Source organism: Neopelma chrysocephalum, unplaced genomic scaffold (genome assembly GCF_003984885.1).
Source record: "Neopelma chrysocephalum unplaced genomic scaffold, ASM398488v2 Primary Assembly neopelma1_77, whole genome shotgun sequence".
Taxonomy (NCBI): domain Eukaryota; kingdom Metazoa; phylum Chordata; class Aves; order Passeriformes; family Pipridae; genus Neopelma; species Neopelma chrysocephalum.
In genome coordinates, this window is record NW_020897738.1 from 3,412,684 (window position 1) to 3,427,050 (window position 14,367).

The 14,367-nt window shown below is 43.7% G+C and overlaps 2 protein-coding genes across 3 annotated transcripts in view; both read left to right on the forward strand.

Moving 5' to 3' along the window:
- Window positions 1-128: 128 nt before the first annotated feature.
- Window positions 129-7,876, forward strand: DENR (density regulated re-initiation and release factor). The gene is made up of 8 exons (XM_027689755.1): window positions 129-324; window positions 1,509-1,623; window positions 2,597-2,616; window positions 2,878-2,962; window positions 3,537-3,623; window positions 5,695-5,811; window positions 6,811-6,950; window positions 7,596-7,876. Exons 2-8 carry the CDS (start codon window positions 1,518-1,520, stop codon window positions 7,638-7,640), a joined length of 600 nt encoding a protein of 199 aa, XP_027545556.1. The 5' UTR covers window positions 129-324; window positions 1,509-1,517; the 3' UTR covers window positions 7,641-7,876.
- A 1,383-nt stretch (window positions 7,877-9,259) lies between these two features.
- Window positions 9,260-14,367, forward strand: part of CCDC62 (coiled-coil domain containing 62) — a 12,456-nt gene continuing 7,348 nt past the window's right edge. For both annotated transcript variants that reach the window (XM_027689759.1, XM_027689757.1), the window contains exons 1-9: window positions 9,260-9,333; window positions 9,586-9,736; window positions 10,009-10,204; window positions 10,747-10,913; window positions 11,655-11,756; window positions 12,084-12,255; window positions 12,341-12,442; window positions 13,054-13,142; window positions 13,904-14,004. In XM_027689759.1, the coding sequence (XP_027545560.1) occupies window positions 9,701-9,736; window positions 10,009-10,204; window positions 10,747-10,913; window positions 11,655-11,756; window positions 12,084-12,255; window positions 12,341-12,442; window positions 13,054-13,142; window positions 13,904-14,004 (965 nt within the window). In that variant the 5' untranslated portion in view covers window positions 9,260-9,333; window positions 9,586-9,700. The remainder of the gene's footprint in view (window positions 9,334-9,585; window positions 9,737-10,008; window positions 10,205-10,746; window positions 10,914-11,654; window positions 11,757-12,083; window positions 12,256-12,340; window positions 12,443-13,053; window positions 13,143-13,903; window positions 14,005-14,367) is intronic.

The window sequence follows — 14,367 nt, forward strand, 5'->3', positions numbered from 1 at the left end:
GGTACGGCGGCCCGGCGGGGCCACACCGTACCCGCCCCTCTCGCGAGACGGCGGCGCTGGGACGGGCGCACGTGCGCGCGGGGTGAGGGACCGGGACCCGCCGCGGCCCGAGGGGCCTCCGGTACTGCCACCGCCGCCCCCGGGGCCCCCCGCCCCGCTCAGCCCCCGCCCGGCGCCTCCCGCACAGCTCTGTCTCCTCCGGAGGGCCCCTCGCAGGGACCCTCCCGGTGCTGGTGCCGCAGCATCCTCCCCGCTCGGGTACCTGGCGCCCGCCTCTCCCTCAGCCCCGGCACCGCCCCGCGCTGCGAACCCGACCCTCCTCAGGTACCCGGAGCCCCATTTCCTCGGCTGTGGTCCCCCCCATCATCCCCTCAGTTCTATCCTCCCATCCCCTCGGCTCTATCCCCCCATTCCCTCAGTTCTATCCCCTCTATCCTCTCAGTGTATGCCCCCCCCTCACCCTCGGCTCTATCCCCCGTCCCCTCAGCTCTGCCCCCCATCCCCTCAGCTCCGCCCCCCCAATCCCCTCAGTTCTATCCCCCCTATCCTCTCTATCCTCTCAGCTCTATCCCCCCCTTCCCCTCAGCTCTATCCTCCCATTCCCGCAGCTCTGCTCCCCCATCCCACCATGTCCATGATCCCCACCATGTCTGGTTTCCCATCACCCTTCCCCCCCGCCCTGCCATCGCTTTTGCCCCATAACCACCCAGCACTCTCCTTCCCCCATTTGGGGTTTCCATTGGTACCCCAAGATCCTTCCTCTTGCTGTGACCATCTCCTGCCTCTCCTTGTCCCCCTACCCCAAACCTCACCCCCTCTGGAGCTCTGGCATTTTCCCTCAACATTCCTCACTGCCCAGCACAGCTTGTCCTGGCTCCAAGGCTCCCTCTCACGTCCTGTTTGCTCCCATGGCCCTGGGGGATTTCTTGTGTATTCCAAACTCTTTCCTTCTTCACTCCTATTTTCTAAGCCCCTGACCTGAGAACCTGTGTGTGCAAACCAGCATTAAGTCCGTTAGTGGGCTGAGTTTGGTTTGCTTGTTTTGTAGTGTTTGAGGCTTTTTGCCAGTGTCCTCGAATTGCAATTCTTCAGGCATGGATTTAAATGACCCCTTTTCTTTGCTAGTATGTGAGAGGTCCCTCCCCTACTTCCCAGTGCCCCCACTGTTCATATGTCACTGATTTACATGATCATTCACATTGTGCTTAACCCAGTGTTCTGTAATTCCATGTGGGTTTCCTACAGGTTTTCCTTCATTTACACTGCATTTTGTGGCAGTAATGTGCTAGAATTCCATACTGCTTGGTATCTTTTGTAGCCGTTTGCCCCATATATTTTCATTATTATTTGACTCCTGTTTTTTCTCCCTGATCTCTCTTACACTTCTTACGCTTGTACCTGTTTTCTCTGGGATTCGTCGGTCTCTGGGATTCTTGTTGAGTTGGGAGGGATGGGACTAACTCAAACCCAGAAGTTGGGTCCTGATTCTTCTGTTCTGTGACCCCCAGGCGTGTGACATGGCCACGGATGTCGCCGAGCCCGTGGTCCCCGACTGCAGAGGGGACGGGAGGAGCGGTGCCAGGTCAGACGCCGACTACCCCCTCCGGGTCCTCTACTGCGGAGGCAAGTGCTGGAAGGGCAGCTGTCCATGATCCCTACAATGTGCTGTTTGTGAGGGCAGAGAAAATGAGAGAGTCTCTTTTGGTCAGATTTTATTGAGAAGCTGGACCCTGGTCAGCTTGACCTTTCTGATTGTCTTTCTGAAACAGCTTTGTTGTGTATTTTATCCCAAGCATTTTTGGTGAAATGTAAGGATCTTCCCCCCTGAGGGACAGGATTGACAGCTCTCTGGGTGTGAAAGGAGTGGGAGCTCTGATCTCTTCCTGCAGAAAGCCAGTAAAGCACAGAAAAGGCCTCTGAGCTTTAGTGTGACAATGAAAAATGGAATACATGGGAGTAATTGAACTGTGTGTAGAATTATTCTTTACATTACATTGTAGTTATGTGGGTGAAATTTAAAGAGAAGTAAATAATTTAGGTATGTTTTTTAGGTAGGTTTGTCACTTTGCTTTAGGCTTGAATACAGTTGCAGGGGATTAGGAAATAGTCCCTGTTGTGTGTGAAAATCTGCACGTTGGTTTGGGTGGTTGTGGGGCCAAGTCCCTCTTTGGGACTTTGGCAGCTCTTGGAAAAAGGAAAGGTGACCAAACCATGTGGTATTTTATTGGGTGTATCTTTTGCCTCAGGTACAACTTAGTGTTTCTTTCTGTAATTTATACCAAAGCTTTAGGCATCTCCTTCCCTCACTGACTCTTGCTGTGGTGGTTTTATCCTAATGCAGAACATGTGAGCACAGGTCTAAAGAGAGAGGAATTAAAATGTGGAATGGCATCAATACAGCAATGGTTTTGAGCCAGTATGGGATTATAACCAGAAGTTCTGATGTAAGCAGGGCTAAGAGTTGGACTCGATGATCCTTGTGGGTCCTTCCAACTCAGAATATTCTCTGATTCTTTGATTTGGAATTTAACACTAAGGCTGTAAGTGGAGAACTTCTTTTTGTAATCTGTTTTTTTTTCTCCTCTTCTTTTTCCAGTCTGTTCGTTGCCAACAGAGGTGAGTTAATTATTTTGTTGTCTGAATTTTCTGTCCTTGTGATTCCTGACTATGATGATTCTTCCTGATATTTTCTGTCTTGTCGTAATTGTGCTCCAGCCACTGTCATCATTAGGATAACATGAGGTTTCTTATGTGCTAATATTTGTATTCAGTCATCTTAATGAGAAGTGGCTGAGCTGAATAGCAAATATATTTTGGTGTATTTGTGATGTATTTTGTCTTTCCTCCACTAACAACATTCATGTGATTTTTCTCTAGTACTGTGAATACATGCCTGATGTGACTAAATGCAGACAATGGTTAGAAAAGAATTTTCCAGATGAGTTTGCAAAACTTACAGTAGGTAAGAATCTTATGTGTTTTCCAACTGATATGTGCCCTCAGACATATTCAGAAATCTTTGAGCTTGTCCAGTTCTCATCTCTTCCCTTTTCCTGCTGTATCATGTGGAAGTTAATACTTTTCTTAGGAGTCTACCATGCTTTTGGATGCTGTGAAATATGTTTGATAATGTCAGAAAACACTAAATAATCAACGTGTAGTTTCAGTAATAATATTTGAGCTTTCTTAAGGCTTCAGCTGTAACCAGTCACCCATGTGCTTGTTTCCCATCAAAGTTAGTTCATTGGATTTTGTGTCTGTCCAGTCTCTGCTGTGGATGGCTGGAGGAAAGGTCATTAATAATGGGGAACTTGTTCAGTAGCATTTGGAATTTCAGTATTAACATCAGCCTTTATTTAATTTGCATAAGTACTGTAATGAAGATGTAACACGTATCAGTCAAGGGGCTGCTGCATTTCAGCAGAGTTTACTGGTTTAGCAAAATATCATTGTACCGTCCTGTTTCTGGAAGGCTGTGAGTGTCTGACCACTAATTTTGTTCTTTTTCCCCCTCACTCCTCTCTGATGCGTTTAAGAAAATTCACCTAAACAAGAAGCTGGGGTTGGAGAAGGCCAAGGAAATGTGGGAGGAGAAGAAGAGGAGAAGAAGAAGCAAAAGAGAGGCAAGGTCTAAATAGTTGATTGTGGTACTGATTTATAAGCAGTTTGGGGCATCCTTTTCTCACCTGCTGGTCTGGACCAGGGCAGGAATTCCTTGGATTTTGGTTGTGAGCTGTGCTGTGACTGCACAGAAAACAGTGAATATCTTTCTCCTGAAGGCAGCAGTTGGTGTGGTGATCTGTGCTGATGGAAACGTTGGAGAGCAGGGATAGGGATAGCCAGGGAAAGGGGACCTGCATCCTGTGTCTCATTGTTCCAGTCATGGCTATCACACTTATTCAGGGAGCAGTTCTTCCCAACTAAAATCAGCTGGCATTCCTCCCGGAATACCCGTTCCTGCCCTGTTTAGCAGCAGTTTATAGGTTGTTTGCAGAGTAGAACAAAGACTGCTTTCCTCCATGAATGCCTCATGACTCTGCTTTTGCCTTTTTTCCTTCCCCCTCTCTGTATTCATGTAACAGGATTTGGTTTTATGCTTTTAAATCTATTACCTGTGTCTCCACTAAGAGCTACGTCTCTTCGCAGCAATACTAATGAAAAACATTTTCAAAACTCAGCTTTGGAACGTAAAAAAATTATATGAAACTACTTAAACACACTTTTATCTTCTATCATTGCAGTTCTTGCTGTTTAATTAATTAACATACTTTCCACCATAAATCAGAGTGCTGGGATTGTTACTAATAGATATTTGCCTGTGCAGTGCCAGTTGTGTCTAGTGCTTCAAAAATTATGGTTAATACCAAGTTAGATTCACATTTTAAGCCACACATCACTGCAGAGGTTTTATTTTTGTGTCTTGGTAACCAGTTTTGTTTGCCTTGCCAGTAGGCAGTGTCTAGTGACAACAGTAATTTATGTTCTGTAGCTTGGATGCTTTTCCCAGAGATTTCAGGACATTTTCTTTCAGCATTAATTTATCGTGTGTGGTGGTACGGTTAGTTTTCAGTCTGGGTTTTGGTTCTGAAATAACAGTGTTTAAAATATTTAGGGATTTTCTCATAGTATCTAAAGTTTCATGAAAACTTACAGTCTGGTGTTAAGTATGATGGTTTAAGATTGAATGCAAAGGGAGAGGATGAGGAAAACCAAGCCTATACTTACAAAGACACTGCAGGAATTTGCTGAAGCAATTTTAAGACAGAAATTTACTGTCTTTAAAATTATCAGATATCAGTTTGTAATAATGTAGAATTGAAAGTGCTGTGTGTTAGAAAAAAGAAATAGTCACAGGGGTTAGTTTGCTTGTTCTAAATTCTTTAGGTTTTCATGCTGGGAAGGCTCAGGAACATCAACTTTGGTTACCCTGGAGTAATTTGATGACTGTACACAAAGTCAGCCGAGATCTTAATCTGCCTCGAAGAATCCTAATTAGTGGAATGTAATTTTTCCATGCTTTGCTCAGACTAATAAATGCCTGATATGTGAAGTGTTCCCACAGGTTGGCCTAGAAACAGACAGGAGGAAAGATGATGTTCAGTCATGTGCAGTTTTGCCTCGTTTCGGAGGTGTGGTGTTTGCTGCTGGTTCATGTAGCAGTGTCTGGTTCGTTCTGGGGTCGTGCTTGGATATCCAGGATTTAATCTGCTGTGTAACCCGGCTCGTGGCCGCAGTAAATGAACATGAGGAGGTTGCTTTGCCTCGGACACAGACCCTGGGGATGTTAAACTCATGAAAAACATTAAAATAACAGTTTGTTCCTCAGACTACAAACCAAAGAACAATTCCTGAAAGAGCAGTTAAATGTAGACCAAGCACAGTGATTAGCAAAACGTGGGGAAAAGCCCTTTTTTGCTAATTGTGGTGGGGTTCTGCTGTGCAGCCCCTACTTGAATGCACATTTGACATGTATATATTATTATTTCTCTTAATATTGAGCTTTGGTGACATAGGATCTTTCTTAAATAATACTAAACCCAAGACAATATGCGAAATACATTTTTGCTGCCAACGCAGTTGGGGAGATAACAGTTTCTTTATTTGTAGGGATTAAATCTGACCTTATATGCTTTTTTCTTTGATGAAGTATATCATCATTTAACTAAGCATGTAACCTTATGCTCTCTTTTAAAGGTGGAAGAGGTCAGATAAAACAGAAAAAGAAGACTGTACCACAGAAAGTTACGATAGCTAAAATTCCCAGAGCAAAGAAAAAATACGTCACGAGAGTGTGTGGCCTGGCAACATTTGGTGAGTTGACTTTAACCTGCCTTTAACCTCATGATATTTCTTCTGATTGTATTCCACTGAGTGACCTCCTTCTGTCTGTGTGAGGTGAAAGTCCCAAGGTGCTTTTAGCAGTTCCAAAGGTACACTGACTTCCCTCAGGGATAAATTATTCAAGTCCTTATTTCCATGTTTTTTCAAACAAATAGGGCTGTGGGTTTTTTGAAACAGGGCTTCACTTGTTAGGCTTCAGACTAGTCTATTGTCTTTAATTATGAAGATGTTTATTAAAAAAAAAAACCTTATTTCCATCAAACCTGTAAATATGTTATTGGCAATTAATTTCACCTGTTCTTGAGACTGTTTAAGTAAAGCTTGAACTGCCTTTCTAATAAGACAGTCAAATGATTGCCAGCTTAATGCTGTCCTGCATAGCTTTGGTTCAGCTGCAAACAACCACTTGGTGTTTGTAACAACCTTACTTCACACATCAATCACAAACTCTGTTAAAAAGGTAAGTTTTAACCTTTTTTGGATTAACAAGCCATGTTCCATATTTCCTCCATGAGAGTATCATCCAATTTCTTGAGGGATCAGTAATACCTTGGTCTAAACTGGGTATCTTTGTGCTGGAAGCCAGTCTCAAAAAGTGTTGGGACATGTTTCTGGAAAGAACACCACTGTGGAAAAACTTGTTCAATAACCACAGGAGTTGTTCAGAAGTGGAGGTGTTTTTTAAACATTTCTGCATGTGCTTTTCTGGTGAGTGTGTGCAGCACAGGCCCACATGAACAGAACGTGTAGGGGACATTCAGCAATTTTTACCTTGAAGAATTTGCTGGATCTGTAGAGTCAGATGTTTTGGGTGTAAACAACAGACTTTGCTTTCAATGGAAACCATAGCAAAGCTTCAGCTGTAAACTGCCACTTTTTCAACAGTTAAAACAAGATTTTGGCTTTGAACTCGAGAAAATACTTTAATGTCAGTGACTGTACTTAAATTGTCCATTTTCCCCTCAACAGAAATCGATCTTAAGGAAGCACAAAGGTTCTTTGCTCAGAAATTTTCCTGCGGTGCCTCAGTAACAGGAGAAGATGAAATCATCATTCAGGGGGATTTTACAGATGACATTATTGATGTAATCCAGGAGAAGTGGCCTGAGGTAATAAACCCTTCTTTCTGTCAGGACTCTACTTTTCCACAATAACCTGTGACTTTCTGATGATTTCAGAAAGGGTTTCATCTTTGGCAGCACAGACCATTGCACAAAAATAGAAGAGCAGTTGTTGCATTCCCACCCTACAGTGAGGGAGGCATGTCAGAATGAGTCCAGCTGTCAAATGTCTGTGGCTTCTTTGTGACCATTTCTTAACAGTGAATGTCTGAGTATTCTTACATTGCCATCCTATTTTTCAACACCTCTTAAAATATTGCAAAATTAAAACAAACAAACAAACCCAAACCCTACACACTTGTGCTTCAGAAAAAAAGCTAATTTGGGATTGAACCAAAAGTGATGGTTGAGAGCTGTAATTGCAAATGCTTTCTCTGACTCTCCCTTGTTCTGGTATTTCCCAAGTGGAATTCTTTCTGAAATAACTCCATAGGCCCATCTTTATTCTGAGCTCTGTTAGGCTCAGCTGTGTCCTATGAGCACACGTCACTCACACAGAATTTACAGCAGGGAATCTGGAATGGTGCTGTTTACTTCTCCCACACTTCATTACATTTACAGGGGTGAATATTAAATGAGACATGTAAGAAGAAAATACATTTACTTTACTGTGTTTTGCCTTTTTTTCCCTAGGTGGATGATGACAGCATCGAAGACCTTGGAGAAGTCAAGAAGTGAAAGACTACCTTTATTTAATTAAATGGTTATAAATGATATAGCCAAAGTGAGGCTTCTAAATCCATTTGCTCTGCAGTGAAACTGTGGAGAACCCACACCCTTGGCATTTTCACTGTTCTGTATAGGCTGCTTGTTTATTTTTTTTCTTTTTGTTGTGATATTTGCCAAAGTTAAATCGGGGTTCTACCATGCTTACGCATGAAGTAGATTTAAATAAAATTACTGTTCCTCACTGAGTACAGTATCTGGTATTTTTTACATAGACTTTCCTCAAACTATCTTACAGGAAAAGAAGAGCTTAAGTCATCAAAAGTTTGTTTTTCATCTGCTGTCCTTTCTGCTGAGCTTAACTGAATAAGGCCTGTGGCTGATATACAGACACTTGTACCTCAGGCCTACCTGCAGAGAATTTTAGAAATCAGAATGGAACAAATCTTAAGGTTTGTTAACACTGAAGGACAGTGAGTCTGAAGTGGTCAGGCAGTTCCGTTGTAGGTCACTGCCAAGTGAATTATTTATTCTAGTAAGTGGAAACACTGAGGAATAGGTGAATATGGCTTGAAAGTTCATCCTGTTTTCATAATTCCAAACCATCTCCTAACCCTGCTGGGCTTCTAGAGGAGGCAACTGTAGTGGCTTTATGCTTTTAGTGTGCTGCTGGTTCAAAAATAGTAGTAATGAACACAAATTAACAGTGAGCATATTCCAGGGGCTCTGTTAGCAGGTGAGGAGGGTCCAGCTGCACACTCTGCTCTCTGTACTCCCACAAACAGCCTCAAGCATCAATTTGGTGCTTTTTATTTCACTGCTCCATTTAATAACAATAAATGCTCCCTGGTGTCACAGCCCTGGAAGTGACGTGCTCCTGTCACTGTGAGTTGAAAAGGGAGGCGCTGAAGTATCACACGCCCTGTTCTCTACCTATAAAGTTTGTTTTTTCAGTGATCTTTGTTTATAAACCTTTGGTTTAGTTGGGTTTGGTTTAGAGATAACTGTGTCTCTGCAGTAGGGAATGGTGTATCTCCAGAGAACTATCTCCGTAGTTGTCCTATTCAACTCTTAGAATTCTTTTCTAAGCTAAAATTCGGAGTTTGCTGTTTGTCTGCTTAGTTTTGGGGAGCCCTGCTCAGAACCAACTTGCCTCCAAAAATGTCAGGTACTGGGTTTGCAGAAGGCAGTGCTGTCCCCAGAGCAGTACTGGGTGCTTGGATAGGGAGTTCCAGAAGGTTTTTTTCGAGCTTGATTACCGTGATGAAATGTAACATTCTGAAACTGGTTTAAGGATATGAAAATAATTGGTCTTCAAGGGTTCTAGAATTTTTTAAGTGATTTGTCAGTGATTGTATGATTGGGCTAATTTTTCCTCTGCATGCAACGAAGTCAAGCGGTATTCTGCATTTTATCTAATTGTCTTGACCCAAGACGTGCAGGGTAGTCACCTCCAGCCTGTACCATCCCTCTGGGCTCTTATTCTTAGCCTTACCCTGTTAACAACGTTATTAATTACCTCATTTTTCCAGCAGCCCCAGCGCCGGGGGCGGGTCCCGGGACTCGAACCTGCGGCCCCGGGATTCGAACCCTGGGCCCCGGGTTTCGAACCCTGACCCCAGTCTCGAACCCGCGGTCCCGGGTCTCGAACCTGCGGCCCCGCCGCCCCGCGGGGCGGAGCTTCCACCAACGGCGGGCGGCGGCGGTGGGTCGGGGGCGGCGGGGGGTAACGGGGGGCAGCGGGCGGGGGGAGCGGGGCGGAGGGCACGGGAACCCCCCGGGGTCGGGAGGGGCCGGCCCAGCCGTGCGGGACAGCGCAGGGGCCCCGCAGGCCGCCCCGGGGAGGGAGGCCGGCCCGCCCGGCGCGGTGGTACCTCAGGGCCCCTCTCAGGCCTGGGCGAGGCCGCGGGGCCGCCCCCGCCTCGGTCCGCGCTCAACGGCGCTTGTCCTCCCTCAGGGTTCGGAGCAGCCTCAGGGGTGCTGGGCTCAGGAGCCTCCATGGTGGACGTGGCAGCCCCGAACAGGTCCCGGTGTCCGCGAATGCCTGGCAGCGCTCTGGCCCCCGGTCCCCCATGAGTTCATCACTGCTGCGCTCTTCTTCGTCCCAGGTAACACATGAAAGTGCCGTTAACAATCCGCTCTATTTTTGGCAGGAAATTACTCATTGTGCTGCCGACGGCTTGAGTCATGAACCACAGGTGGTACCACTTTGTACTGCGGAGGGTTTCAAGCCAAGGGCCACGACCGTGAGGAACTTTTTGGAATGGTTTCTATTTATAATATAAACGTATTTCAACTTAAAATAAAACACTCGAGTTTATTATCAGAGAACTTGTCGCTTGCTTGTGTTGAAATGCATTCCATATCTCACCTTTTATAGGCACTTAGCCCAGATCATGAGAACAGCAGCATCATTAAGAAACAGAGACAAGAACTCCAGCTTTTAATTGCAGAACTGAAAGAGCGTGACAGGGAGCTCAATGACATGGTTGCTGTGCATCAGAGACACATCCAGGCCTGGGAAGGTGATCGCCACAAAATACTGACTTTAGCAGAACGATGCAGCTTATTGACCAGTAAGTGTTGTGAATATGAAGAATAAGGTTTTGGTCTTTTAAGTATATTCAGGTGCTTTGACCCATCAGTAACAGCTTTGCATCATTTAAAGAACCATTTCCTACCCTTCAGCCTTTAAATTGTATTGTGTCTTTCGGAGACCTAGACTTCTACCATGGTACTGAAGTGATCTGATCTGGGAGGGGGTGTGATAATCAGAAGGCTCTTCCTCGTTTGAATGTATAAATTGCTTCTGTGAATTCTTTAAAAAATAATCTGATTAAATAAATGTGGGGGAGAGAGAACAATTTGCAACTTACTGGTGTGCTGCAGAGCCCTATGCCCTGAGGTTATTCTGCACAGCTCTGACATCACCCACAAACCACTCAGTGAAACACCTGGCAGCTCTGAGCAGTTGTTCATTTCTGAATCGCATGATTTTAAAACAACTGGATTAAATTATTTCTGAGATTTAAAAAAAAAATCTTTCTGAGATTTAAAAAATTGCATGACAGTCTCTGAGCTGTTTTCTCACAGATGTCCTTGTCTCCTTTCTTTTCAGGTGAGCTGGACAACAAAAATGCAATTATAAAATCACTGACCAAAAGGTTGAAGTTCGTAGAATCTCAGCAGAATGACAGTCAGGCAACACTTGAAAATACACAGCAGAAGTTTAAAGAGCTGACTCAAAAAGTAACAGATTCATCTGTTCACTGCCAGGCTCTAGAGGTAGGGGTTGAGTATTGCTCTGGTTTTGCAGTCTGTGCATGTACAGGATGCCAGTGGCATTTGAGAATTTCACTGGTGAATAAATAATTCATATTAGGGCTCCTGAGTTGCATTTGTCTTTTAGTACAGTAATGTGTGATCAAAGTAAAGGTCTTATTTGTTGGGTAAAAAAAAAAGGGTGAGGGGAAAAACTTTTCTAAGCTACAGTTTGGAGTTTGCTGTTTGCTTAGTTTTGGGGAGCCCTGCTCAGAACCAACTTGCCTCCAAAAATGTCAGGTATTGGGTTTGCAGAAGGCAGTGCTGTCCCCAGAGCAGTACTGGATGCTTGGATAGGGAGTTCCAAGTTTTATTTCGAGCTTGATTACCGTGATGAACTGTAACATTCTGAAACTGGTTTAAGGATATGAAAGTAATTGGTCTTCAAGGGTTCTAGAATTTTTTTTAAGTGATTTGTCAATGATTGTATGGTTGGGCTAATTTTCCCTCTGTATGCAACGAAGTCAAGCAGTATTTTATCAAGCATTTTATCTGTCTAATTGAACTAAGAAGTGCAGGGTGTTAAGACCCTTCATCACAAGCAAAGTGGGGAAGAATTTTTACTCCAGCCCTCTTTCCTCCACCTTGCTCAGGATCCCACGTTGCCACTCACAATGTTTACATAACGTCATGGACGCATTTGCTGGAAAAAATACTGACTTTGGATCACTGAAGCAATAGCTGACACTTATTTCTGTTCTCTAGGAGAAAAATCAGGATCTCCACTGCTCAGTTTTGGAGCTGTCAGTTAAAACAGGCCAACTGCAAGCAAGAGAACAGGAGCTCCTCACTATGCTTAGGCTGAAGGTAACATCTGTCCTCTCATGGGCACTGACTGTGGTCTCTCTGCAGTGCAGTTGTTGGTGACTGTATCACGGGGGTTCTGTCGCTCTTGATCTCTCTCATGTTTAAATCTTAGGCTTGTTTGAGAAGGGAAAAGTGGTCAACAAACAACAAACTGGTTTATTTTCATAAACAAGCCCGTTTCCAGGCTTTGATCTTGGTTTTTGTTCCTCAAGAGCTCAAAAGAAAATCTGTGAAGTCACTGTAACTGCTGCAGTAGGATGCACTGTTGGTTTGTCAAAATCCATCCATAATATAAAAATTAAGAACACGTTCTGTTTCCTGTTTCAGGACAATGCTTTAATTGAAACAACTGATCACATTAATGAGTTTACGTCCAAATTAAAAAAGCTGCAAAGTGCATTGCGTGCAGTGAAGTCAGAGGATTTCTGTCTCAACAGAGAACAGAAAGAGCTCAGACTGACACTGAAAGAGCTAATGCATCAAACAAATAAGCTGAAAGGTAAATGTTTATTCTGGGCTCTTAATTTAGTGTAGACCAGCACAGTTCCTTTTCATTCTGGGAAATACCACATTTTGTTTTGTAGATGTCCTCTCTGAAAAGATGGAGGAGAACAGCAAGCAGCACGAAGAAATCCTTCACCTGAAACATGAAAATGGCTGCTTGAAGAGTGAGCTGGCACTGGCAGGTAAGGGTGGGCAGTTGGCTTTTCATGCCTTAGCTTTCAACAGCTCAGGGACTCCTAGAGAGCAGTTCACTAATATCTGTGAAGGAGGCAGCTTCTTATCTACCTTCCTTGCAGTTTAATAAAAGAATATCCCCTGTGTGCCATTCTTGTGTCAGAGCAATATCTGGGGCTCCTGCAGGGACAGTTCTACAGGGACAGTTTATAGAATCTTGTGAAAGCACAAAGTTCACCAAAGTGATTACATGTGGAGGAATAAATGGCTGAGTGGTCTCTCCTGAAAACTTTTGAGTCTTTCATGTCTCCTGTTTTCCCTCTTTCCCCCATTCCTTTCTGAAAAAGTTAAATAAGTCAGTCAATGAAGCACATTATTGCTGCTAGTAAAATAAATCCAGGTGCTGAGGAAAAGTTGAAGGAAAATACTTGATTGTTTAGTTGTCTTATGGGTTTTGTGCTCTTTTTAATTGGGAGGGGAAACAGATCCTGTTGATCTTAAGAAAATGCTTTTGTTTTGGTTCAGTACCACCTTCTACTGCTTCACAGCATTAGCAAAAGCACTTGCTTTGTGTCTACTCACTGTAAGTAATTAAACAATTGTCTGTGTTTTGAAACAGTGGAGAAAGCCGAGAGGAAGGATGAACTTTATCAGTTTGCCAAGTCTAAACAAGCGCGGATTGAAAAGGAGTTATCCAGTTTGCGACAGGTACAGCCCTGATCGTGTTCCTGCTCTGAGGTTATAAAAGCATTTTCAGGAACATCAGACCTGCTTGGAAACAGTACAAAAAACTTAGATCTGGCTATTATTAATTATTAATTAAGGAAAACAATCAAATTTTCTGTTTCTGCCATGCTGGGGCCGCTGTACAATGTTGATTTTTTTGGGGTTAAACTGCACAACCCGTGGTGCCAGGCTGGGGAAGTCACGTGAAGGGCAGCAGGACTGGGGTGTACACACCTGTCCAAGGTGAACTCAGCAGCCTGAGGGACATGGTCTGCTGACAGATCAAGAGAGACTTAAACCCTGTGTGTTCACCTGCTCTCACTTGAGGTTCTCAAGGCATGTTCCATTTTTTTTAATTACAAATAATTGGTAGGTATGTTATCTTCTGCATTACCTTCACAAAAAAATCCCCTGCAGTGAAAGCCAAATCCCATGATCACCTGTAATTCTGTAACACTGAACAACATAATAACAACATGTACTAAATATCGAGAAACAGTAATGATATTGTATTTGTGGTTCCATCTTAGAAGAGCACTGAATTCTTTAATAGAAATCCTGTTTATTGCTGCAAAATGTTATTTTCCTAATACATGCAGAAATGTCCTCTTAGATTTGGAAGTCTTTGACAATAGTTTGACTATGGGTATTAGTTTATAAAAACACTTGAGGGTGTTTTTTGGAAGACAAGCAATGTTCCTGCAGCCCAGACTTTAACTAATACCCATCCCTGTCTTTACCAGGTCTTTGTAAAACAGCAGAGTGACTTACAGTTCCTTCATGGCAACTCAGAGAGCCCTCAGGCCTCAAGGCAAAAGCATGAAAAGATGGCAAGCAGAAGGAGGTAAAGTAATCTTTTTTTTTTTTTTAATAGCTTGTTCTCAGAGAGAGACTTCACTGTTCAAACACAACTCACATCCTCCCAGAGGTGTGTGCTGGGTCAGGATGGCTTTGCTGGACTCAACCACAAACATCCAGTGAAGTTCTCAAATACCTTGTTTTTTATTTGGTCAGGAGACACCATAAACATCAGTCACAGACTGAAGTGTTGTGTCAGGCCAGACAGCTCATGATTTTTTTAGAAAATGAAATAGTCTGGTGGTAGGGGTGTTAATCTGGCTTGCTCCTGCTTTTGTTTAAAAAGCGAAGTTTATTTCAGGAAGTAAACTTTTAAATTAGGGAATTGGTGCACACCCTGGAGGTTCAG

Excerpts from the sequence above, each read along its gene's own strand:
- DENR (XM_027689755.1), top strand. The coding sequence starts at position 1,518 with ATGGCCACGGATGTCGCCGAGCCCGTGGTCCCCGACTGCAGAGGGGAC. Across the intron at positions 1,624-2,596 it reads CCGGGTCCTCTACTGCGGAG|TCTGTTCGTTGCCAACAGAG; the intron begins GCAAGTGCTGGA and ends TTCTTTTTCCAG. Across the intron at positions 6,951-7,595 it reads TCCAGGAGAAGTGGCCTGAG|GTGGATGATGACAGCATCGA; the intron begins GTAATAAACCCT and ends TTTTTTCCCTAG.